Source organism: Nerophis lumbriciformis, linkage group LG06 (genome assembly GCF_033978685.3).
Source record: "Nerophis lumbriciformis linkage group LG06, RoL_Nlum_v2.1, whole genome shotgun sequence".
Taxonomy (NCBI): domain Eukaryota; kingdom Metazoa; phylum Chordata; class Actinopteri; order Syngnathiformes; family Syngnathidae; genus Nerophis; species Nerophis lumbriciformis.
Window position 1 is genome coordinate 31100951 of NC_084553.2, and position 24078 is coordinate 31125028.

General features: G+C 39.4%; 2 protein-coding genes across 3 annotated transcripts in view; both read left to right on the forward strand.

The window, feature by feature from the left end:
• Positions 1 to 24078, forward strand: part of LOC133608661 (E3 ubiquitin-protein ligase NEDD4-like) — a 56329-nt gene that overhangs the window by 17826 nt on the left and 14425 nt on the right. For both annotated transcript variants that reach the window (XM_061964106.1, XM_061964105.1), the window contains exons 6-19: positions 13149 to 13199; positions 13599 to 13660; positions 13783 to 13885; positions 14024 to 14187; positions 14286 to 14397; positions 15927 to 16091; positions 16219 to 16302; positions 16454 to 16573; positions 16692 to 16892; positions 21730 to 21807; positions 22433 to 22487; positions 22564 to 22622; positions 22701 to 22766; positions 22844 to 23073. In XM_061964106.1, coding sequence (XP_061820090.1) covers positions 13149 to 13199; positions 13599 to 13660; positions 13783 to 13885; positions 14024 to 14187; positions 14286 to 14397; positions 15927 to 16091; positions 16219 to 16302; positions 16454 to 16573; positions 16692 to 16892; positions 21730 to 21807; positions 22433 to 22487; positions 22564 to 22622; positions 22701 to 22766; positions 22844 to 23073 — 1550 coding nt within the window. The remainder of the gene's footprint in view (positions 1 to 13148; positions 13200 to 13598; positions 13661 to 13782; positions 13886 to 14023; positions 14188 to 14285; positions 14398 to 15926; positions 16092 to 16218; positions 16303 to 16453; positions 16574 to 16691; positions 16893 to 21729; positions 21808 to 22432; positions 22488 to 22563; positions 22623 to 22700; positions 22767 to 22843; positions 23074 to 24078) is intronic.
• Positions 2258 to 3654, forward strand: LOC133608663 (uncharacterized). The gene has a single exon (XM_061964108.1). It carries the CDS (start codon positions 2258 to 2260, stop codon positions 3572 to 3574), a length of 1317 nt encoding a protein of 438 aa, XP_061820092.1. The 3' UTR covers positions 3575 to 3654.

A 24078-nucleotide genomic window follows, 5' to 3' on the forward strand; every position in this document is an offset into this window, starting at 1 on the left:
TTCATTGGTTTATTGTATACAACACTATTTTTGTCCTAGATCTGTACATGACATTTGCCCACAATATTGACTACAACGTTTAATGTTGACTTTGTCAGATGCAAGTAAAGTGAGCTGTGCAGGAACCCTGGTGTTGGTTGTTGTTAAAAACTCATCACACAAAGCAGAAAGGAAATTACCACCACATTAATAACAAGTGAGACATAATGTAAAGGAACACTCAGTTAAGACCTTTGCCAAGACCAAACAACGAAAGGCAAATAGTGACAAAGACATCTCCTGTATGCAGTAGCTAAGTGTCGTGTGAACGTAATAGTGTACTCTGAGAAACAGCAGGAAGCAGGAAATAGTTGAATAAGTGAAACATGGCTGAGCCTTTTGCACATTTTTCTTCCGGTTAATTAAAATAAAAGCCTGGTTGTAAATTAGAATGTCCAAATTGCTGTGCATCATGTTCCATTCTTGAAATGAAGTTGTCTACTGCTTTGTAAAGGGCAACTACATTTCTACGAAACCAAAAAGAGTAGAAGTCCACTGTTTTAAATAATCATTACGATCCTGCATCCACTGTCTGTGCCGCCACCTACAATTTGAATGATATACTCCTTTGCATGTGCCACACCTTACTAATCACCAGAAAATGTTGAGTATTTTCTAAATGATTGTTAAAAGTGTAGTTACGCAATATAGTTCAGTTACCGTCAGTATGGTAAGCTTTACAGTTGTGTTTGCATTGTCAACAGCAGTATGGCAGGTAGCAGTTGACTAGCGCTGTTGTCCATTGATTGGTCGACAGTGAATGTCAATAACGGGAAGTGGATAGGAAGAACATTGCTACCCATAGCTTAATGTTTCACCTACTATGAACTCCTATATGTTTCATGACAGCATATCTTGGAGGCTAATGGTTGACATTGAAATGTAATATTGCCATTCATGCTGCCCACATGATGAACCACATTCCCTTCATCAGGTCCACGCACAATTCAGTGTTCATTGGGTGTTTAGTATTTAATTTATTAATTTTCTACAGTTTAGCCTGTTCATGAGCTAGAGCCTATGGGGTGTTTATTAAGATTAACTAACAAATTACATTTGTTTGGGGGGAAAAATCAAATAATCTATAGGCCTTTCATGAATGTTTTACAATTATAGACCACTAGAAAGTCATTATTTTGGCTATTCCTGCTTCAAAATGGGACCATGTCACTGTCATAACGGTGTTAAGATTTTTGTGTTTTGTGTTAATACTACCGAGGAGGTGGAGATGTTCATTGTCCTATCACATGACTGTACATAAATACAGTACAAATGTGTCATCCATTCTTTATTTCATGCACGTCAATTAATAGCCTGTCACAAGGTTTACTGCGTGGTGGTAGTTTAAATAGGACAGCCTAGTTCACAATAGCCTTCCATTAATAAACAGCACCGTCAAGAGCAGTGAAAGGAAATCGGACCAGTGCCGACAGTTACATGAGGTGTCATATAACAGCTGTCATGTCACAGTCAAATCAGGTCGTCCTTGCTCTTATCTAGTATTTTCTGTTGGGGGGCAGTTCGTATTACAGATTTACAGCTTAATTTCTCTTGCTGGCAGTCCGTCAAAAAGTCAGTGAAATTTTTTAAAAATTATTATTATTATATTTGACTGCACGTGATTTTGTTTGACTAATTTTAGTTTTGCTACAGAATGATTTTGATTTCCCCTGGATTTCCTGTAATCCAATAGCGGTGGGTAAAAATATTTGCGGGGGTGCAGAGCTGCGGAAAGATTAGAAGCCTAGCCGCAGCAGGAAGTACAGTCTTGAGTGAGAGGCTAGAAGCAGATGTAACAGTTTACCAGCACTTCAGTTTGAGATGCGGCGTAGAGAGGTAACGTGTTCAGCTGGAGAAGACAGGAGCTTTGAGACACTACACAGCCTTGGATTTTGCGTAAACCTAAAAGTTATACATTGGATTAGTTTTAGAATAATTTTGGCCTCGATATATGTTTTAACCTCTGGAATTTCTCTAGTTTCAAAGGTTGTGTGTTTGGGTCATGTCTCCAAACAGAACCACTGACCTCCTTTGGATAAAAGCTGAGATCAGCCTGCAGCGGAATGTAGGATGTCGCCAGAGCTATTTTGGCTATGTGCAGCCACTAATGATTGTGATCGCAAAGCACGGAGCAGTTGCTTTGCTTTGATTTTTTTCGGACCACCAACATTTATCATGCAGCACTTCCCAGCGCTGCAGGTATTAGAGAGTTAAACGAATGGCACACCGGCTTCGTTTGGACTTTGCATCAAGGAGAAGCAACACCGACCCTCTGTCAGAGAGTCGCAGCAGACATGGTGAAGAGAGTGGAGTCATTTTGTCAGCTGGTAGCCCCACAGAGAGTCTGGCGCACAGTTCTTTACACTTCAAGGTGACTTCGCTGTCACCAGACTATGAACATTTACAGAGATATTCTTCAATATTCATACCAAAGGTTAACCCTGGAGGATGTAGTAAAAAGAGTGTTCTTCAGATCTCACTACAGCCTTGCAGCAAGTTCAGCAGAGAACTAGAAGACTCCACAGGGGATGGAGACTCTGTGAGCACCGAAGGGGGAGCGGTTACAGGCTGTGACGGGAGTTCCTGTAGTAGCAGTATGGTCAGCGATGCCGGGTACTGTAGTAGCAACAGTATCTTTGAGCCAGAAACTCCAGAGAAGCGCACAACCACTCAAGAGAAGAGTGTTCCCTGCTGCAAGTCCAAGGTACCTTTAAGACGCTGTTCCTCCTTGGTTATCTTATCCAAGAGCCCCTGCAACACACCACCTGCTTCTCCAGTAAGCCCAGTTCCTTTTCCTGCTCCACTGGCAACAACAGCTCCTCTTCAAACACTTGCCACCGATTCCTCACAGGATGAGGAGAAAGGCACCTGGAAAGATTCTGCCACTCTCTTAAGTGGCCCGCATTGTCCCAAAGAAAACCCTACGAGCGAGTGTCGGGACACCAAACATTTGGTACACTTAAATATTCCTTTACCAGACAAACTTAAACATAAAGTGATGGATGGGAGTATTATGATGGAACAGTCGTTTTCTCATGATAAATCTTATTGTCGCTTAAGGAGCGTTCTCCTGCACTTTGCCAACCAGAGACCAGCAGCATCATTGTGTACAGTCAATGCGGAATATCCTGAGGACCCATACCCAATTTCATATCCGGAGGCAGAACGGGACCCTAAGAAAAAACTGTATCGTAGTACTTCGGCTTGTTTATTCTCCTCTGCAAAACCACCAGAGAAAAACTTCTGTGCATTAGAAAATGAGTGGAAAAGGTCAGAAGAAAACCACTGTCATCGTGCCATACAACGGAGCTTTTCCCTGGAAGTCCCCTACGCAAACACTGGAATTTCATGTCATGTTTCAAATACAAAACTTGGTATTCCTTGCTCTCCACATGTGCACATTCATCTGTCTCCATGCTGTCCAGCAAAGTTGCCTAGCTTGGTTGATAATGCAAGCGCAACCTGCAAAGGAAACATTACCACAAAGAACTTGGCTCAAAGTGCAAAGGTGAGTGTTATCTTTGTTTGGGGTTGACTGACACTCTTAGTTCCAAGCTGAAAATGTACTTAAATGGCAAGCATCTCTTACAGAATGTACCTTTTTTTTTCAAAAAGTAGCAGATTACAACAGTTTGCCTTTGCTTCAAAAGTTGTTCAACTGGTTGAAGGAGATTCCACAGGTCTTAAAGTGAAGTAATACTCTTTTTTTAGAATATGTGATGTTGAGTCTTGCGTTGCAATCTATGCGTCAGCAAAATTTTGTGTCAGTCTCAAGCAGAGTTTGGGGGCAGCGTGGCTCAGTTGACAGAGCGGCCGTACCAGCAACTTCAGGATTCCAGGTTCTATCCCGGCTTCCGCCATCCTAGTCACTGCTGTTGTGTCCTTGGGCAAGACAATTGACCCACCTGCTCCCAGTGCCACCCACACTGGTTTAAATGTAGCTTAAAAATGTAGATTTAGGGTTTCACTATGTAAGGCACTTTGAGTTTCTAGAGAAAAGCGCTATACAAATATAATTCACTTGAATCATATTTTTTGTAATCACCCACAGAAGATGATGACTACAATTAGGCTGCATTTAATATGATAAGGATAATTCCGCACTACTTTGCACTGCTGGTCTTAAAACTATTTTTTTTAAATTATGTCAAAGCATTTGGCTTACCACAGGATAGTTAGACACTCCGTAACTAAGAAGATTGGCACAATAAAGTATTGCAGATAACAAGCTAAATGTGGACAAAGAGTCAGAGGTATTCAGTCACGTTAGAGTAACCCCACTCCACTGGCGAACTGTTTTAAAAAGAAAAAAACAATTCATTTGAATCTTGAATGCCCTTACATTATGAGCTTTTCCATTTGCACATTTACAACGATGAGTCCAATTTTAGAACGCTTACAATATACTATTATTCTCTTTGTACGATGAGTAATATCCCTAAGCGTTTACCATTGCTAAAAATAGCGGCGAGAAAAGCAATGCCCCTTGCTGATATAAATAAAGTGCTTCTGAAATATTCCCTCTGACTCCAGATAGTCTGGTGCTCTGTAGCACCGCTCAGTCCCCTGGAATCAAATTTAACAGCATGATACTAGAGTAGAGCACAGTCATGCCAACCATGTGTGGAAATGGGGTGGGCTGATTTTCTTGGGTGTCAACGTCCGCAATGAGAGCGGGAGACTTTCTCATTAATGGCATGGTGGGCTCCCTCCTATGTTGGTCATCTTGCAAGCCAGTTGTGTTTGTAAAGTATCAGGTGCTTCCCAATCCCCAAATGCATTAAGTAGCTTGTCAGGTTAGTCTGTAGTATTTAAAAAGTTGCCTCCATTTGAAAGATCTAAATTTACTTCTCATCTGTATCCAGGTTTTGTGTTGTTAAAGGTACTTTCAAAAGCAACATGAAAATTGTGTCTTGATCAATTCCTTTTGAATGAAATACTATCTTTTATATTTTGAATGAACATTTCCGGTATCAGTTAGGGTTAAAGTTACACATATTGGGATCCTCATATGACAAAATAGGAGTCTGCCTGTAGTCTGCACTTCAAATGATGAGCAAAAGGTTTATTTTTGTAATTGTCCGACTCCCCTCTAATAGACACCAAATAGACACACATGGGCATTAAAGAACCCCATAGACACATATGGGTTTTAAAGAACCCAATAGACACCAAATAGACACACGTGGGCCTTAAAGAACCTCATCACTAACTTGGTTGCTAACCAAAACAGCAGCCCCTACAGAGAAATATAAACAGTCTCGCCAATGTATATAATGATTGAATCTTACAGGTTGCTCTTCAGATGTTGTAAACAAGTTTACTACACATTAAAACATGTATATTTACATTAAGTAGAGAGCACCTTTGTGAAAATGTATTCCTCACTTGCCTTTGGTGGCTTTGCAGTGTTGTGTGCATCTATTGTTATGTTCCGGAAAGCTATGTAAGTTAAGTTAAAAAAGTTAAAGTACCAATGATTGTCACACACACACTAGGTGTGGCGAGATTATTCTCTGCATTTGACCCATCACCCTTGATCACCCCCTGGGAGGTGAGGGGAGCAGTGGGCAGCAGCGGTGGCTTTAGTTTAATTTTACATAATTTGTAACAGGTATTTAATCAATTATTTATTTGTAAAAAGAGGGTCCCATATTTAATATGCTTTATTGTGGGGTTTTTTTTTAAAGAAAGACCTCAATATATGCCTTACCCCTTATATGATTGATGCTATTTGCAGTTGACTCAAAAAATAATGCCACCAATTGTTTACTCTTATAACTTTTTTTAATAAATCTTTTCTTTAACTTTCAAGGGATTTTCACCGCCGTTGTCTATGAATGTGTACAATTTGGTGCTGATCCAAATCAGGATGCTTTGGTATTGTTAAAAAGTTATTTAACAGGGAGGGTACAGTTTGTTAAAATGGGTCAATTTTTATCTGATGCTCTTGGCATTGCTTGTGGTGTCCCCCAAGGGTCCGTGTTGTGGCCAAAACTGTTTAATGTATATATTAATTATATGTTTAATACATCCAAAGTACTGAAATTTCTACTATTTGCAGACGACACAAATATATTCTACAGTAGTGATGACTATAATGAGCTCATAAATACAGTAAACACAGAAATAACATAGTAAGAAAAATGGATGGACACAAATAAATTATCTTTGAAGATAAATAAAACTTAGATAGTGATGTTTGGAAATCGCAACATAACGTCTGAACAGAAAATAAGTATTGATGGTACCCAAATTGAAATCTTAAATGAGAATACATTTTTGGGAGTAATAATTGATAGTAAACTATCATGGAAACCTCATGTCAGACACATTAAAACAAAAATCTCCAAAAGTCTCTCAATTATAAACAAAGCAAAACTATACCTCAATGAAAATGCACTCTGTACTCTATACTGCACCTTGGTACTGCCATACCTTACATACTGTGTTGAAGTATGGGGGAATACTTACCACAACACAATTCATCCTCTGATCATATTACAGAAAAGAGCAGTGCGGATCATTCACAACGTTGGTTATTTAGAACATACTCATAATCTGTTTATGCAATCAAAGTTGCTCAAATTTGATGACCTTGTTTAATATAATACATTAATAATCTTATATAAAGCATTTAACAAATTATTGCCGCCTAATCTACAACGTTTTTTTATAAGACGAGTGCAGGCTCATAACTTGAGAGGCTTTGGATATTTCTTATTGCCGAGAGCTTAAACCACTCGTAAACGTTTTTGTGTGTCTGTATGCGGAGTAAAACTATGGAACAAACTGGACTTACAACACAAGCAATGCCAAACTATTAATCAATTTAAACTAATATACAAACATGGGGTCTGGTTCAAATATAGAGATGAGGGTCTTTAATTTGACCTGCTGCTATACTCTGTCTCAAAGTGTTAACATGTGCTCAATGTTTCCTTACCATTATTGCTATGTTGTCTATTACCTTTGTTGGTATGTTCCTTCTTCCTACATTGTTGATACAAATTATTGTTACAGTGTAATAATTATTGTTTTATTGTTACCTGTGGTAATGCCACTATGATACAACATCTGTATTATAATCCTTGAACAAAGTAACAGTGAAACTCATGTGAATAATCACTGAATTGAGAACTGGGGGTGGGATTAAATAAGTTATCTTCTTACCACTGCCTTTCAGGCAAAACTGGACAATCATGCATTACATACTATACATTACCTTTTGCACTATATTAATTTAAATTATTATATGTTGTCAACTTTTTACTTTTTTATGTCATTGCCTGAAATAAATAAATAAATGAAAAATGAAGGTCTACACTCTACTGAGCAGATGTATCCGAAATAGTAGAATGACAGAAAATATGGAAAATGTTACCTTATTAATTTACAACCACCCTAACAGGGTGGTAAAGATGAGTAAAAATAACTTAAACACACAAGTTATCGGGTTGTGGTTGATGTCATGAGTTAATTCACAAATGGGAGGTAATAATGCTAGACACGTTATCTAAAACATATGTACTGTAACTATAACATCTAAGTTCTTTGTTTGGGTCAACATCATTGTTATTGGGTCAACATTATTACATACACATGTACACACTAACACACACCTTATAAATGGCCATAAATGTCTAGAGGCGACCAATAACACATCCGCTATCCACAACGTGACCTACATGCCGTTATGGAGTTGCAGAATTTGACAGACTTAATATTTCAGTGCACCTGCCACATGTTCATGTGTAGGAAGGGTGGTTGTCTGCATTTCCTAATTCAAGTTGGAACTCCCCCAGATTCCTTCAGGAGTGATTGCGCCGTTAAAGAAAAGCAAGCCTATGAGAGGAAAAGAGCCTGGTAATTTTCCAAGCCCTGTCTGGAAATAATTGTAAGGCTTAACTTGTAAAACAGCAAAATAACCAGCAGGAGGCTGGCTTTCTAGTTATATGTATACGGTAAGCACAAATGGAGTGTGTACATTTTCTGTAGTTCTTTCTTGTACTTGTGATTTTACTTGTTTTTTTTAGGTTTGTCATGCCAGGGACATTTATTTTGTGAAAACATTTTCTAATCTCCTGATTGGGATGACTTTGTGTTTGACACGTTGTTGTACTGCCGCTCCAAAAACATTAGCTGGCTTGCATGTCAGAAGTTAAGGTTTCACAAGCTTTGCGGTCCACCTGTCTCAAGTAGTTTCAAGTGGCAAAGCAGAGATATATATTACTCGCTTTGCTTCGCCGACGCCTCGGCATGTGTTTTGAGCTCTTTGCCACTGACCTTAAAATTTCTTGGACTTCTCTGACGTAAAATTTTGGATAATTCTAGTGCTATTTCATCATTGTTAGGCTTCAGTTCTGTCTTCCAGAATCTGCCTTTTTTCTTAACTTGAGATTTACTTGACTTTTTAAACCAGCTGGTTTTGCTATCACCATTGGCCTTTAACTGTTTACAAAATACTCTGCTGACATTTTATTTGACTGAAGGATCACTTGCCCAATTACTGTCACGTTCGTTTGTACTATGTAACGTCTGATTGTCTGAAACAGACTTTTACCAAATGGGTATTTTAATCATTAGTCTGATTTAATTAAGAAGAATATGGAACATACCTTCCCACTACAACAAACATATGATCACACCACTACAACAAAGTTGTAGACTTGGTTAGTTGTTGGACAACTAAAAGGGAATGTAATACCATTGCCATTTTAGAAAAAAAAATTGTATGCACATGTAAATCTCATGACCAGTGACTATTATGTAAAGAAACCATAGCAGAAATGCTAACTCCTTAATACTAGAAGCATAATGTGATCATGTAAAATAGTTCGTATGAATATGTTAAACAAATTGTTTCTTGTGCAAAACTTTGTACAAAGAAGAATAAAAACAAGCTACTGATTGTATACATACAGAAAAGTAGAGTGAACATGTAAATTAGTAATTACACTATACAATATTTAGTACAGTGGAGATACATTTGTAACAGCATTTGTCATTGTATAACAAATATTGTAGTCTATTGAAAGCAAAAGAAACAGTTGTCTGTAATGCACACAATGCTCTATTATTGCCCATGAGAGGGAGGAGACGAGGTTTGAAGAGGATGAGGATGTTGGTTTTCAACAAATAGTCTGTTTCTTCCATCAGGACATAAACACGTTTTCTGAAAATGTTATCATTCTTGCTACTGCCCTGTCTGTGTATTGTATGTCCATCTTTGTTGTTGGCCAATGCAAATTGGACAACAATAGATATGAAGATAACAAACATAATTGCATTTGTTTGAAGTTGTCTACTGTGATTATGTCTGCGAAAGATACCACACTGAAGGAGCACTGACAAAATGCATTGACATTGTTGCACTATGTGGGCTCAAGAATTCTGACATAATGCAATTACATCTACAGGAAGTGAAAAAGGAAGAAAACAGGGAATTTGTCTCCCATATGCAGCTACTGTATATCCGTCAGTCTACCCCAGGGCAGCTGTGGCTATGAAAGTAGCTTACCACCACCAGGTGTGAATGATTGATGGGTTCTACATGTAAAGCGACTTTGGGTACTTAGAAAAGCGCTATATAAATCCCAGTTATTATTATTATTATCCGCTTACACTATTCTGAAAATACTTTGTATCGAATGTTGGAGTGTTTTTCTTGGAGTTTTTGTTGTTTTGTGAGGTCAAAATGAACTGTTTTTGGACCCTAGACAAGTCCTGCTCAGTCATCTATTTTCTGTTTGGTGGGTTTGAGGTTAAGGCTCTTATTTTTCTTCCACGGCGTGGCTCGGTTGGTAGGGCGGCCATGCCAGCAACTTGACGGTTCCAGGTTTGAGCCCCGCTTCCACCATCCTAGTCACTGCCGTTGTGTCATTGGGCAAGACACTTTACCCACCTGCTCCCACTGCCACTGAACTAAATTGTAATTCACTTCACTTTACACACTTCACACTTTCACACTAGATGCATGCACTTGCACAACCCTGCATTTGTGTACCAGGAACAGAAAAAGGGCCTTCTCCAAACGGTTCCCACAAAGTTGTAAACGTACAAACCCGTTTCCATATGAGTTGGGAAATTGTGTTAGATGTAAATATAAACGGAATACAATGATTTGCAAATCCTTTTCAACCCATATTTAATTGAATGCACTACAAAGACAAGATATTTGATGTTCAAACTCATAAACTTTTTTTTTTTTTGCAAATAATAATTAACTTAGAATTTCATGGCTACAACACGTGCCAAAGTAGTTGGGAAAGGGCATGTTCACCACTGTGTTACATCACCTTTTCTTTTAACAACACTCAATAAACGATTGGGAACTGAGGATACTAATTGTTGAAGCTTTGAAAGTGGAATTCTTTCCCATTCTTGTTTTATGTAGAGCTTCAGTCGTTCAACAGTCCGGGGTCTCTGCTGTCGTATTTTACGCTTCATAATGCGCCACACATTTTCGATGGGAGAATCAACTCTTTTACGAAGCCACACTGTTGTAACACGTGCTGAATGTGGCTTGGCATTGTCTTGCTGAAATAAGCAGGGGCGTCCATGAAAAAGACGGCACTTAGATGGCAGCATATGTTGTTCCAAAACCTGTATGTACCTTTCAGCATTAATGGTGCCTTCACAGATGTGTAAGTTACCCATGCCTTGGGCACTAATGCACCCCCATACCATCACAGATGCTGGCTTTTGAACTTTGCGTCTAACAGTCTGGATGGTTCGCTTCCCCTTTGGTCCGGATGACACAATGTCGAATATTTCCAAAAACAATTTGAAATGTGGACTCGTCAGACCACAGAACACTTTTCCATTTTGCATCAGTCCATCTTAGATGATCTCGGGCCCAAAGAAGCCGGCGACGTTTCTGGATGTTGTTGATAAATGGCTTTCGCTTTGCATAGCAGAGCTTTAACTTGCACTTACAGATGTAGCGACAAACTCATTTAGTGACAGTGGTTTTCTGAAGTGTTCCTGAGCCAATGTGGTGATATCCTTTAGAGATCGATGTCGGTTTTTGATACAGTGCAGTGTTTCCCACAGGACAGGCATCTATTTGTGGTGGTGTGGTTGGGGGGTGGCGGCGGCAGCGGCGATGACCAAGAAGAACGCGGAGTTGGAATATAATTACAACATTTTATGTACATATTTATATACAGATTTGAACAATTAGTGATTCACTGAAATATATGTATTAATTGTGGTTCTTACAAAAAATATATCTTATAAAATATAAAAGCTAAAATGTCTCTTAAAGCTCTGCCCCTTTAATTAGTGAATACTAAATAATTTTACTTTAGCCTACTACTACAACCATATTATTTACCAGCAACATGAAGTGAAACAGAGGCAGAGGTGTCCTGCCACAGTCAGTCAACCTCCTCCTCCTCCTCCTGCTGCTGCTGAACAGGTCGCACCTGTGGTCCGGACTGTAGGCCTACCTCCTCTCCAAGTCGAGCCCTTTTCGGCCGTTGAAAATATTTTTCTATACTCATCTGTGTGAAGGAGTGAACATCCAACATTAGAATTTATTACTAACGAGCAGAACCGCTCTATGTACAGTGCCGTCCGTCTAACCTTAAGCGGCAGCAGCTCAACACATGCAGGGTTCAACGTTAAGGTTTTTTTCTACTTGCCCGACTTCTCAAATCTACTTGCCCCAATATTTTTACTTGTCCTGCCTAGGTTTTTTTCTGGCTGTGTAGTGCTCAGGGTTATAACCTGGACACGTTAGCTCGTCGGTATGAAAACAGGTGACTGATAGTACGTGCGTCTGCCCCGGCCCCGAGTCAAACAGCGGCGGTGTTAATGAAGCAGCGTCAGGCTGCTCACCCTCAGTGAAACGCTCGGTGAAATCGCCGATTAACGTTAAATATATGACGAGCCGCGAGCGATGCAGCTATAACCTATCTACCTATAACTTATATTACCCTCGTATTTTTTTATCCGGTCGGTTTCTTCTTCTTCTTCTTCTTCTTCTTCTTCTTCTTCTTCTTCTTCTTCTTCTTCTTCTTCTTCTTCTTCTTCTTCTTCTTCTTCTTCTTCTTCTTCTTCTTCTTCTTCTTCTTCTTCTTCTTCTTCTTCTTCTTCTTCTTCTTCTTCTTCTTCTTCTTCTTCTTCTTCTTCTTCTTCTTCTTCTTCTTCTTCTTCTTCTTCTTCTTCTTCTTCTTCTTCTTCTTCTTCTTCTTCTTCTTCTTCTTCTTCTTCTTCTTCTTCTTCTTCTTCTTCTTCTTCTTCTTCTTCTTCTTCTTCTTCTTCTTCTTCTTCTTCTTCTTCTTCTTCTTCTTCTTCTTCTTCTTCTTCTTCTTCTTCTTCTTCTTCTTCTTGCCATGAATGTGTGGGAAACACTGCAGTGCCGTCTGAGGGACTGCAGTGTTGCTGGCATCAAATTCTAAAGTTAATGATTATTTGCACACAAAAAAAAGTTTATCGGTTTGAACATCAAATATGTTGTCTTTGTAGCATATTCAACTGAATATGGGTTGAAAATGATTTGCAAATCATTGTATTCCGTTTATATTTACATCTAACACAATTTCCCAACTCATATCGAAACGGGGTTTGTACATCTGTCCAGAATATGTTGGCAATATGAGTAATTCAAATTCAGGGGCTTGTAGCCCAAATCCTCAGTCATGATTAAAGTAAATTAAGATCCCACTCAAAAGACTTGTGTGCCTATATTGTATGTAGACTCCATTGTTTTGACTCCGGTTTGCCTTGGCTGTGCTTTGGGCAGGATGAAGGAGGCTCAGATCTATATTTGTTCATGTAAACACTGTACTGTATGTATAACAAGTATCCCTCTTCTACACTTTACATACCATGCAGGGTGATACTTTGGTCACAAACTCCCCCAGTGTTGTATGTTAGCTGGCCCTAAGTATTCTAGCCTAACCATACTAATTATGTGGAAAAACTGTAGTTAACCTGCAAAAAAAGTAACTAACTTCTAAAGGTAACTTTCACTTAACATTAAGCATATCCTTGTTAGATGATGGTACAGTACTTAAGTCTGTGTGGGTGTGGGTGCTGTTAAAAATACTGTGATGTCATGATAGTGTATTTTTGTGATCCCTTCTCTGTCTCCTTATCAGACACGTGATGACTTTCTGGGACAGGTGGATGTTCCCCTCAATCAGATACCAGTGAGTTCTTGCTGCACACCCTTTGTTCTTTGTACTGTATCATTCTTGTGCAGTAAATGTAATTTGGTTTACTGTACAAGCACAGACCTCTGTTTCACCTATGTCTCCTGTCATGTAAATAGGCCTACCCTTAGTCCTGGTTCTGTTTCACATCATTGTCACCAGTTATGGAAACAGAGTCCAACATGTTTACTGTATGTCCCATTCCTGCTTGTGTTTTATAATAAACAAAAAAAATGCTAACAAATGAGGCCTCACTTGTACGTGTGACCTTCATTGCATGCGTTGGTATTTTCATAGTATACCCTGTGGTGGCACAGTGCCTTGCAGCTTACACCACCAACTTGAATTATAAGAATGTTCAACTTTTTTTGTTGTTTTTTTTTTTTTTTTCTTCAGACAGAAAATCCTAATGCACAAAGGCCATACTCATTCAAGGATTTTCTGCTTCACCCCAGAAGGTTGGCGTGATGTCATGATCATTTAAGCTTTTAATCTTTTGTTTTGCATTCCATTGAAATACATTTTTGCTTCCTTTCACCCCAAAAGATTATTGACTACATTTAGTATGTTTTTCGTGCAGCCACAAGTCCAGAGTTAGGGGCCATCTGCGACTCAAAATGACCTATATGCCAAAAAGCCCAGGTTCCAATGAGGAAACAACAGATCCAATTGATGATACGGATGTAAGTCCAGTTTAGCATTAACTATACATTTTTGGTATGCATACAAACAATCTGGGAATATTGTTAAGTGGAGTTTGTATGAAATACAGCCAAGTTTTCATGCATTTCAATATTTAACATTTTTATATTTTCTTGCAGCCTGAATGGGAATTGTTGGAACCTCAGGACATGTCAGGTCCCATGCACTGCCACCCAGCGCCTGCTCTGCCACCAGGCTGGGAGGAACGTCAGGACAACTTGGGAAGAACCTACTATGTCCACCATGAGAGCAGAACCACACAGTGGCGACGACCAACATTACAGTTAAGACCACTCTTCTCTTCCCTCTGAGCATGTTTCTATTAATTGACTCATGGTGCGGTACTGATGGTCAGAGTGTATTTGTGTCTCCTCTAAACAGGGATAGTAGCACGGACACTCTAAGGCGACAAAACACTACAAGGCAGAGGGAGCAGAATTATCTTACACGCAGACAAATCTCAGACCCTGACGAGGCCACTGCACAAAATGTGGTATGCTGTGCGTTTGCTTTCCTTTTTGAACATCATTGTTTTTAATGTTTTACCTATGTGTATTATCACAGTGCCTTCTTAGCACTGTTCCCGTTACAACTAGTCCCAAATAAATAGAATCAGATAGTCTTACATCTGAATCAGGCCTCTTTTAATTGTGTATAAAAATAGATATGAATCATGTATCTACCAATGTGACTGTGGCATAGACTAACAGATTAGATTTAGCCTTTCAATGGGGGACTGATGTCATCATAGTATACTGATTACTGTTTCAAGCAAATATTAAAAAAACAAAAAACAATGGTGTCTTTAAAGTGCCAATATAAACATCACAATGGTGTTCACTTTTGTGTTTCTCAACTTTTACTTTATGAGACACATTGTCTTCTGCAGTGGACATGTTTTATATCCGTTTGGAAAATGCTGTCTCTCAGAAAAGTTAACTAACATAACTTTTAACAAGGTAAATACCTCACAAACTGATGTTTAGCTTCGATGGCTTCAATAATCTTTTCCGAGTGATGTTTATGAGGTGGCGACTTGTCCAGGGTGCTGCTCCCTAGTGCAGAACAGGTAGGAAATGGATGATGGTTTGAGAATTTATTAAGTAGTTTTTCAGTTTCCTCATATTGGCCAAAAGTTTGGACACACCTTCTCATTCAATACATTTTCTTTATTTTCATGACTATTTACATTGTAGATTGTCACTACAATGTAAATAGTTGTGACTATAGTAGCAAACTATGAATGAACACATGTGGAGTTATGTACTTAACAAAAAAAGGTGAAATAACTGAAAACATGTTTTATATTCTAGTTTCTTCAAAATATCAACCCTTTGCTCTGATTACTTTTTCGCACACTCTTGGCATTCCCTCGATGAGCTTCAAGAGATAGTCACCTGAAATGGTTTTCACTTCACAGGTGTCAACGTTTTGATGACTTGAGTGACAATCTACAAGGTAACTAGTCTTGAAAATAGAGAAAAAGCATTGAAATGAGAAGGTGTGCGCGCCAGAAATAAACTACACTCACCAAGTTTTCCTTTGATCCCATCACACGTCACGGCATTATTTTGAACACTTTAAACAGAAATTCCGCGGTATCTACAATACAAATACACCCCTAATTTAGAGTGTTGAAAGGCATTTTACTAACTTTTCAATACATCTTTAACATAATTAAAGCTCTCTAAATGTGAAATAACCCACATGTAGTCACCATTACACTTGTTTCACCTAAGATAGCCTTGAGTACGCTGTGTACATTGTGACGTTTTGGGGGAGGTGTCTTTACAAGACCTTAGGGTCTTCTTAACCTGTTGCACACATACTTTTGCTTTACATTGTATATTGTTCTTTTTTCACGCTCTATGAGTGAGCAAATAAATACAAAAGATAAAAATACAAAAACAAGCGAGAGCGGATTATTGTGTGTATATAGGGTGTGTGAGTCTCTTGTTGGTGTGTTGATTTTTTGGTCAAAGCTCAGTGTGTGCTTCTTATGTGTTTGATCCTATTGCCTAGAACTCTGAGGTTTTTCAAAATGATGCCGTCAATATACAAGAGGACAACCAGCCCACATCACCACCACCACACCAGCTGTCCCAGGAGTTGCTGGACTTTGAGGAAGACCTAACAAACATGCATATTACAGGGGCGACAGCCTTAGAACCCCGCGTCTCTCAGATAGTGAGTCATTCTTTTCTTACATTCCTGTCATAATAAGAGCACTATAAATCATTTATGAGAATCTAGTGAGGAAGGAAGGCCAGTGGGAAGTATTATCTTTGATGCGTGTGTCCCCTCTCTGCTGCAGGATCATGCTTGTAATCCGATCCATTCCATTCAAAGGCATAGTTTTCACACGACGAGAGGAATGGCGGTTCCTGTTGATACCGCGGTATTTCCTTTCATTGTTAAGTCACTCATTTCACAATATTCACTTTCCCAATTTGACTTCAACTTATTCAGGAACTTGAAGTGCAAATACCTGTAGGTGTAAAAGGCTAGGGATTTTGGTAATGATCACAGTTACTTTTGGCCTTCAATAGCTGCTTGCAGCCTCTCTGAAGCTGCCTCTAGGATGGGAGGAGAAGAGGGACGGTAAAGGAAGACGCTACTATGTAAACCACAATACTCGAACAACCTCTTGGATACGACCCACTATGCAGGTATAGCACAAAGTTTCATTTTTACGTGCAAAAACATGTGATATTATGTAATCCACATTTAAGTAGTGGCTCTAGTAGTAATCTTCGCCTCTCCTCTAAATACATGTTTTTTTGTCAGAAATTGGTTGCAACACCGCCCTCACAGAGTAGTGTTAGAATGCCATCCTTACCGCCTCCGTTCCTTGAGATGTCTCCCCAGCCCACCCTGCGCCCTGAGGCCACACCTGATTCTGGCTCCATGCCAGTTGGTTGGGAGGTTCGCAGCGCTCCCAATGGAAGACCTTTTTTCATTAACCATGCTACAAAGACCACTACCTGGGTGAGGAGAATACAATCCCATATGCTGCTTTGCTCATGTGACGATGTACAGTCCTGAACTTCTTTGGTCCTCTTGGATTTGTTTTAACAAAGCTAATGTATACTTATACTGTGATTGGCTGGCCATCAGTCCAGGGTGTATACCGCCTCTCGCCCAAAGTCAGTTGGGGTAGGCCCCAGCTCATAAGACTTTGACTATAATGAGAACAAGCGTTATAGAAAACGGATAGATATACAATGCTTATGATGATATAGAATTTTAAAAAACTCACTCTTTTTTTACGATGGAATAAAAAACATGATCACATATGTTACTGATATATTAGCGTAACATGCACTAAAGTTACTTAAATCATATGTAAGGGCTTGCTTGACATCTTAAAAACAACATACCTTCCCACTATTTACTAGGGGCCCATTCTCCCATTGCTTAAGTGAAAAAAGATGTGCAACCCCTCGGATTCTGGCCACGCAGCATTCTCTCCCTTGGCTTAAGTCTGTTACTGCGTGCCTTCATCCAAGATGTGTACTCTAGGGGGAGCATTCCTTAAATGTGTGCGTTCCCAGTCAAATGTGGCTTTCTGCTCATTCACCTATCGACCTAAATACTTGGGCAGCACGGTGAAGCAGTGGTTTGTGCCCACGCCTCACAACAAGAAGGTTTTGGGTTTGATTCCTGGGCTCTGTGACTTTCTGTGGAGTTTGCATATACTCCCCTTAACTGCGTGGGTTCTCCCCCGGTACTCCGGCTTCCTCCTACCTCCAAGGGGTGATGGGCTCGAGAGGGACAAGCGGTAGAAGATGGATGGATGGATGGATGGACCTAAATACTTTTGCTCTTATGCACTTCTGTCCAGCGCACCGGTAACGATTATATTGCACTTGTTTAGATGCAATGTACACCACACGTAATACAATATTAATATAGACTTCAAGAAAAACTTTTGATCGTTTGAATTCCGATCGTTCTCTCTATCCTGAGTAGTCTCCCAGTTCCACTGAAAAATATCTCCACAGCATGATGCTGCCATCACCATGCTTCACTGTAGGGATGGTATTGGCCTGGTGATGAGTTGTGCCTGGTTTCTTCCAAGCATGACGTCTGGCATTCCCGCCAAAGATTTCAATTTTGTCTCATCAGACCAGATAATTTTGTTTCTCATGGTCAGAGTCACGGTGGAAGAGGGGTTAGTGCGTCTGCCTCACAATACGAAGGTCCTAAGTAGTCGTGAGTTCAATCCCGGCCTCGGGATCTTTCTGTGTGGAGTTTGCATGTTCTCCCCGTGACTGCGTGGGTTCCCTCCGGGTACTCCGGCTTCCTCCCACCTCCAAAGACATGCACCTGGGGATAAGTTGATTGGCAACACTAAATTGGCACTAGTGTGTGAATGTGAGTGTGAATGTTGTCTGTCTATCTGTGTTGGCCCTGCGATGAGGTGGCGACTTGTCCAGGGTGTACCCCGCCTTCCGCCCGATTGTAGCTGAGATAGGCTCCAGCGACCCCGAAGGGAATAAGCGGTAGAAAATGGATGGATGGATGGTCAGAGTCTTTCAGGAACATTTTGGCGGGCTGCCATGTGCTTTTTACTAAGGAATGGCTTCCGTCTGGCCACTCGACTATACAGGCTTGATTGGTGGATTGCTACAGAGATGGTTGTCCTCATGGAAGGTTCTCCTCTCTCCACAGAGGAATGGTGTAGCTCTGTAGCTCTTTGTCAGATTGTTAAGAGTTTAGTCTTGTGTCATCTGGACTATTGTTCTACAGTCTGGGCGTCTGCTGCAAGTGGTGAGATCATTAAGCTCCAGATTGTCCAGAATAGGGCAGCAAGGCTGATTCTGGGTTGTTCACTAAGAACCAATGTAAACCAAATGCATGCTTCTCTTTCCTGGCTAACAGTGCAGAACAGGTTGTCAGCTTATACTCTAATGTTGTTCAAATCAGTAACCAGTAGTAAAACTCCTGCTTTTCTCATGGCACAAATAGTTCACAGTAGCATTATACATAATCATAATACCAGGGCGTCTAGTGAAGGGCATTTTGTACTCCCTCGTCCCAGGAAGAATGCTTTGCAGAAATCTTTTATTTTTAAATCTGTATCCCTCTGGAATAGCCTGCCTCGAATTCTCACCGGCATTGAAAGTAATCAGGTTTTTAAAAAGAAAGTAATATTTTATTTGAGTCTTTAAATTAGTTTGCTTGTTGGTGATTTTGTTTGGTTTTATATTGTGTAGTTATATTTATATGGTAATTATTATTCTGTGACTGTAAATTGTTTGCTTGTTTTCTTATTGATGCTTTTATTTTTTTCTGTATAGGGTTATAATTATATGCTTTTACTAGTAATTGTATTGAGTTTGTGGACCCCAGGAAGACTAGTGGGTTGTTGTGGCAACCAGCTAATGGGGATCCTTAATACAAATCAAATCAAATCTCTGACAGATGGACCATCAGTTTCTTGGTCAGCTCCTAGACTAGGGCCCTTCCACTCCGATAGCTTAGTTTATAGACGGCCGGCCAGCTTTAGAAAGAGTCCCGGTGGTTCCAAACTTCTTACATTTTCGGATGATGGCGGCTACTGTGCTCATTAGGACCTTCAAGGCTGCAGATATTTTTCTGTACCTTCCCCTGATTGGTGCCTCGACACAATCCTACCTCAGAGGACTACAGACATTTCCTTTGACTTCATGCTTGCTTTGTGCTCTGCCATGAACTGTCAAGTGTGAGACCTTATATACAGACAGATATTTGGCTTTCCAAATCATGTCCAATCAACTGAATTTACCACAGGTGAACTCGAATTAAGCTGTAAGAACAAGGATGATCATTTGAAACAGGATGCACTAAGCTCAGTTTTGAGCGTCATGGCAATTGCTGCGATTTCTTCGATTTTTATTTTTAAGAAATTTGCAAAAATCCAAAAAAAAAAAATCAAATTTTCATTAAGGGTATTGTCTGTAGAATGTTGAGGACACAAATGAATGTATTCCATTTTGGAATAAGGCTATAACATAACAAAATGTGGAAAAAGAGAGGCTCTGTAAATACTTTCCGGATGCTCATTCCGGAAGTTTTGTATTCACTGGGGTCTGTCTGCCTTTTAATTAGCAACATAGCTCAGAAAATTATGAGCGGAATTTGATTTAACTGTAAGTAAATGTCATAAATGGAATAAGGTACAACTGATTAGATTTTGGGCGTGGCCCGGCTCACCGTCTGCATTCAGAATTTCTTAGGGAGATAGTGCCTGGTGGAGATCTGCTTTCATAGTATTTTAAAAACAATTTTGTACGTATCACAGTATATCTATAATGTATATTGCAGCCTCTCTAGCTGCAATATACATAAATATGCAAGTCACAAAAAAACGTGTACAAAATCCAAAACCAGTGAAGTTGACGAGTTGTGTAAATGGTAAATAAAAACAGAATACAATGATTTGCAAATCTTTTTCAACCTATATTCAATTGAATACACTGCAAAGACAAGATACTTAACATTCGAACTGGAAAATGTTGTTATGTTTTTGCAATTATTAGCTAATTTGGAATTTGATGCCTGCAACATGTTTCAAAAAAGCTGGCACAAGTAGCAAAAAAGACTGAGAAAGTTGAGGAATGCTCATCAAACACTTATTTGGAACATCCCACAGGTGAACAGGCTAATTGTGAACAGGTGGATGCCATGATTGGGTATAAAAGCAGCTTCCATGAAATGCTCAGTCATTCACAAACAAAGATGGGGCGAGGGTCACCACTTTGTGAACAAATGCGTAGAAGAACCACATTTCTCAACCAGCTGTTGCAAGGAATTTAGGGATTTCACCATCTACGGTCCGTAATATCATCAAAAGGTTCAGAAAATCTGGAGAAATCACTGCACGGTTGCGGCAGGGCTGAAAACCAACATTGAATACTTGTGACCTTCGATCCCTCAGGCGCTGCGACATCAGTGTGTAAAGGATATCACCTCAGGAACACTTCAGAAAACCACTATCATTAACTATAGTTTGTCGCTACATCTGTAAGTGCAAGTTAAAACTCTACTGTGCAAAGCCAAAGCCATTTATCAACAACACCCTGAAAAACTGCCGGCTTCGCTAGGCCCGAGATCATCTAAGATGGACTGATGCAAAATGGAAAAGTGTTTTGTAGTCTGATGAGTCCACATTTCGAATTGTTTTTGGAAACTGTGGACGTCGTGGTACTATAGAGCGGGTACTAGACTGGCCTGCCTGTAGTCCAGACCTGTTGCTCATTGAAAATATGTGGCGCATTATGAAGCGTAAAATACGACAACAGAGACCCTGAACTGTTGAACAACTTAAGCTGTACATCAAGCAAGAATGGGAAAAAATTCCACCTGAAAAGCTTCAAAAATTGGTCTCCTCCGTTCCAAAACGTTTACTAAGTGTTGTTAAAAGGAAAGGCCATGTAGCACAGTGGTTAAAGTGCCCCTGTGCCAACTTTTTTGCAATGTGTCGCTGCCATTAAATTCTAAGTTAATGATTATTTGCAAAAAAAAATTACGTTTTTGAGTTCGAACATTAATTATCTTGTCTTTGCAGTGTATTCAATTGAATATAAGTTGAAAATGATGTGCAAATCATTGTATTCAGTTTTTATTTACGATGTACAATCAGTTGCCAACTTCACTGGTTTTGTGTTTTGTAAACAAATGTGACTGTTATAAAAATATACTGTATTGAGTTAAATGTGTTCTATTGTACAGCTGGCACGCACATTGTCATAGTACACAATTAAAGTTTATTGTTGTTCAATCTTTTTTGTAAGTATTTCATGTTTGAGTGAAACTAGTTTGTTTGCTTCATATTAAACAGCAAGATCCAAGGCTAAGAATTCCTGTTCAAATGAGGAGGAGACCCTCACTGGACCCATCTGATCTCGGCCCATTGCCAGTGAGTTTGGGATTTAAAAATCAAGCAATTAGCTATTAAAGGGGCTGCTTGCAACCTTGACGCTAACTTTCCAGACTTGTAAGCATTATACCTAGCCCTCTTCTGGCTTTAAGTATGTAATGACGTAAACTATGCTTGCACGTAACACACTCACACATGCATTAGCTTTGTGTGTGGATTTAACAAAGTTTAGCTACTAATGTTAGCTATCATTCAATGCATATTCTATTGTAACAACAACATAACTGCAAATTGTTGCTTCTATTGAACTGCTTTTGTTTGTGTGCACGCGCTCCCTGCGTGTACGTGTGGACGAGACAGCGGTGAGTAACCAGCCTGAACGCCAGACTTAATTCTTCCGACCTATTAGAAAATTGGATTTAATACACTGTAATTAGTAGTTGTGAAAAATATAGACACTTAAAAAATGCATATGTTCTGTTAAACCACTAATGGTAACATAAGTTAGCAAATGATGTTCTTGTTATATTTTGTTTTGTTTTTTTTACTTTAAGCAAGTTGCAAGAAGCCCCTTTAAACGTATTTCTTTCCTGCAGTTATATCTTTGGATATTATTTGTGTTGTTGTGTGTGTGAGCCTTTTGTGACATTTTCTTTCTAACCAGCCTGGTTGGGAGGAGAGGGTCCACTCGGATGGGAGGATATTCTACATAGATCACAGTGAGCGCTTTTCCTCATATGAGAACTATTAGCTGATATAAATTTTCATCTAGAAGTGTCACGTGTCATTTTATAGAGACCAAGATCACACAATGGGATGATCCAAGATTACAGAAATCAGAAATAACTGGACCAGTAAGTATTGACAGTATTTTAAGTGTTACTCACACAACTCCATGACATTTGAATGATTGATTGTTTGTTTGGTTATAGGCAGTGCCTTATTCCAGAGATTATAAACAGAAGTATGACTACTTCCGCAAGAAACTAAAGAAACCGGTGAGTGTTTTCAAATTTGACTAAACATTTGTCAGAGTTTAGTGAACTTTGATCTTTTTTGTAATCTTCTTTTGTAGGACAACATCCCAAATCGCTTCGAGCTGAAGGTGAGGAGAAACGCGGTGCTGGAAGACTCGTATCGTCAAATCCTCCTCGTGAAGCGGCCAGAGTTGCTGAAGGCCAAACTGTGGGTGGAGTTTGAGGGAGAACAAGGTTTGGACTATGGAGGCTTGGCCCGAGAGTGGTTCTTCCTCATGTCCAAGGAGATGTTCAACCCCTACTATGGACTCTTTGAATATTCTGCCACGTGAGTCCAAACTGTGTTAGACTAAAGTTGTGTGTATTGTCATTTTGTGAAGGACATGTCCCATGCACGTTTTCAAAAGGCAGTTTTTGTCCCCTGCACTTTTTAATGTCCAAAAATAATTAGCGCTATTCAATGTGCCAGACAGAAAATTGCCGCGTTTAGACTGAAGCTCATTAATAGGCTTCCTGGCGCTGCCTTCTTGCCAATGTGACAATTATTGACAGCAAGCAGCAGCTGACAAATCAGCAGATGCGAGATAAGAGCGAGCCGCAATCATTCACATGAGAGATATTTGTGATAAAAAAAATAGTTATATACATTTGCTGTGTTGCTGTTAAACTGGTCAGTAAGATCATAAACTTTTTCAAACACTGCTTTTGCAACACTACGAGTAGTTTACAGTACATTATATCAGACCAGGAAGGTCGCGTATAGTTGTTTTTTTTAAACTATACGCGCCTCTCCTGACATGTGAGACACGATTGAGAAGCAAAAGTAGCTTGTAAAATGTCAATTAATAAATGACAGGTTGATTTATATAGAATTTATTAAAAAACCTAATTGCCTTGCCAGACACACTTAATGTCAGTTATGTCAGTATGTGTTTAGAGTGCGTGATCATGAAGGGTTCGATACCTGTTGATGTCAAATAAACATTTAACTAGGGTAATAGCCCACAGTTGTTAATTTTGTTATTTTTCACTTATAGTAAATAATGTCTTCATTATGTCTCCTTAATAATCCAAAATTTACAGTCATGGTCAAAAGTTTACATACACTTATGAAGGACTTAATGTCATGGCTGACTTGAGTTTCCAATAATTTCTACAACTCTTATTTTTTTGTGATATACTGATTGGAGCACATACTTGTTTGTCACAAAAAACATTTATGAAGTTTGGTTCTTTTATGAATTTATCGGTCTACTGAAAATGTGACCAAATCTGCTTGATCAAAAGTATACATACAGCAACATACATTATCAATTTTGGTGATGTAGAAAAG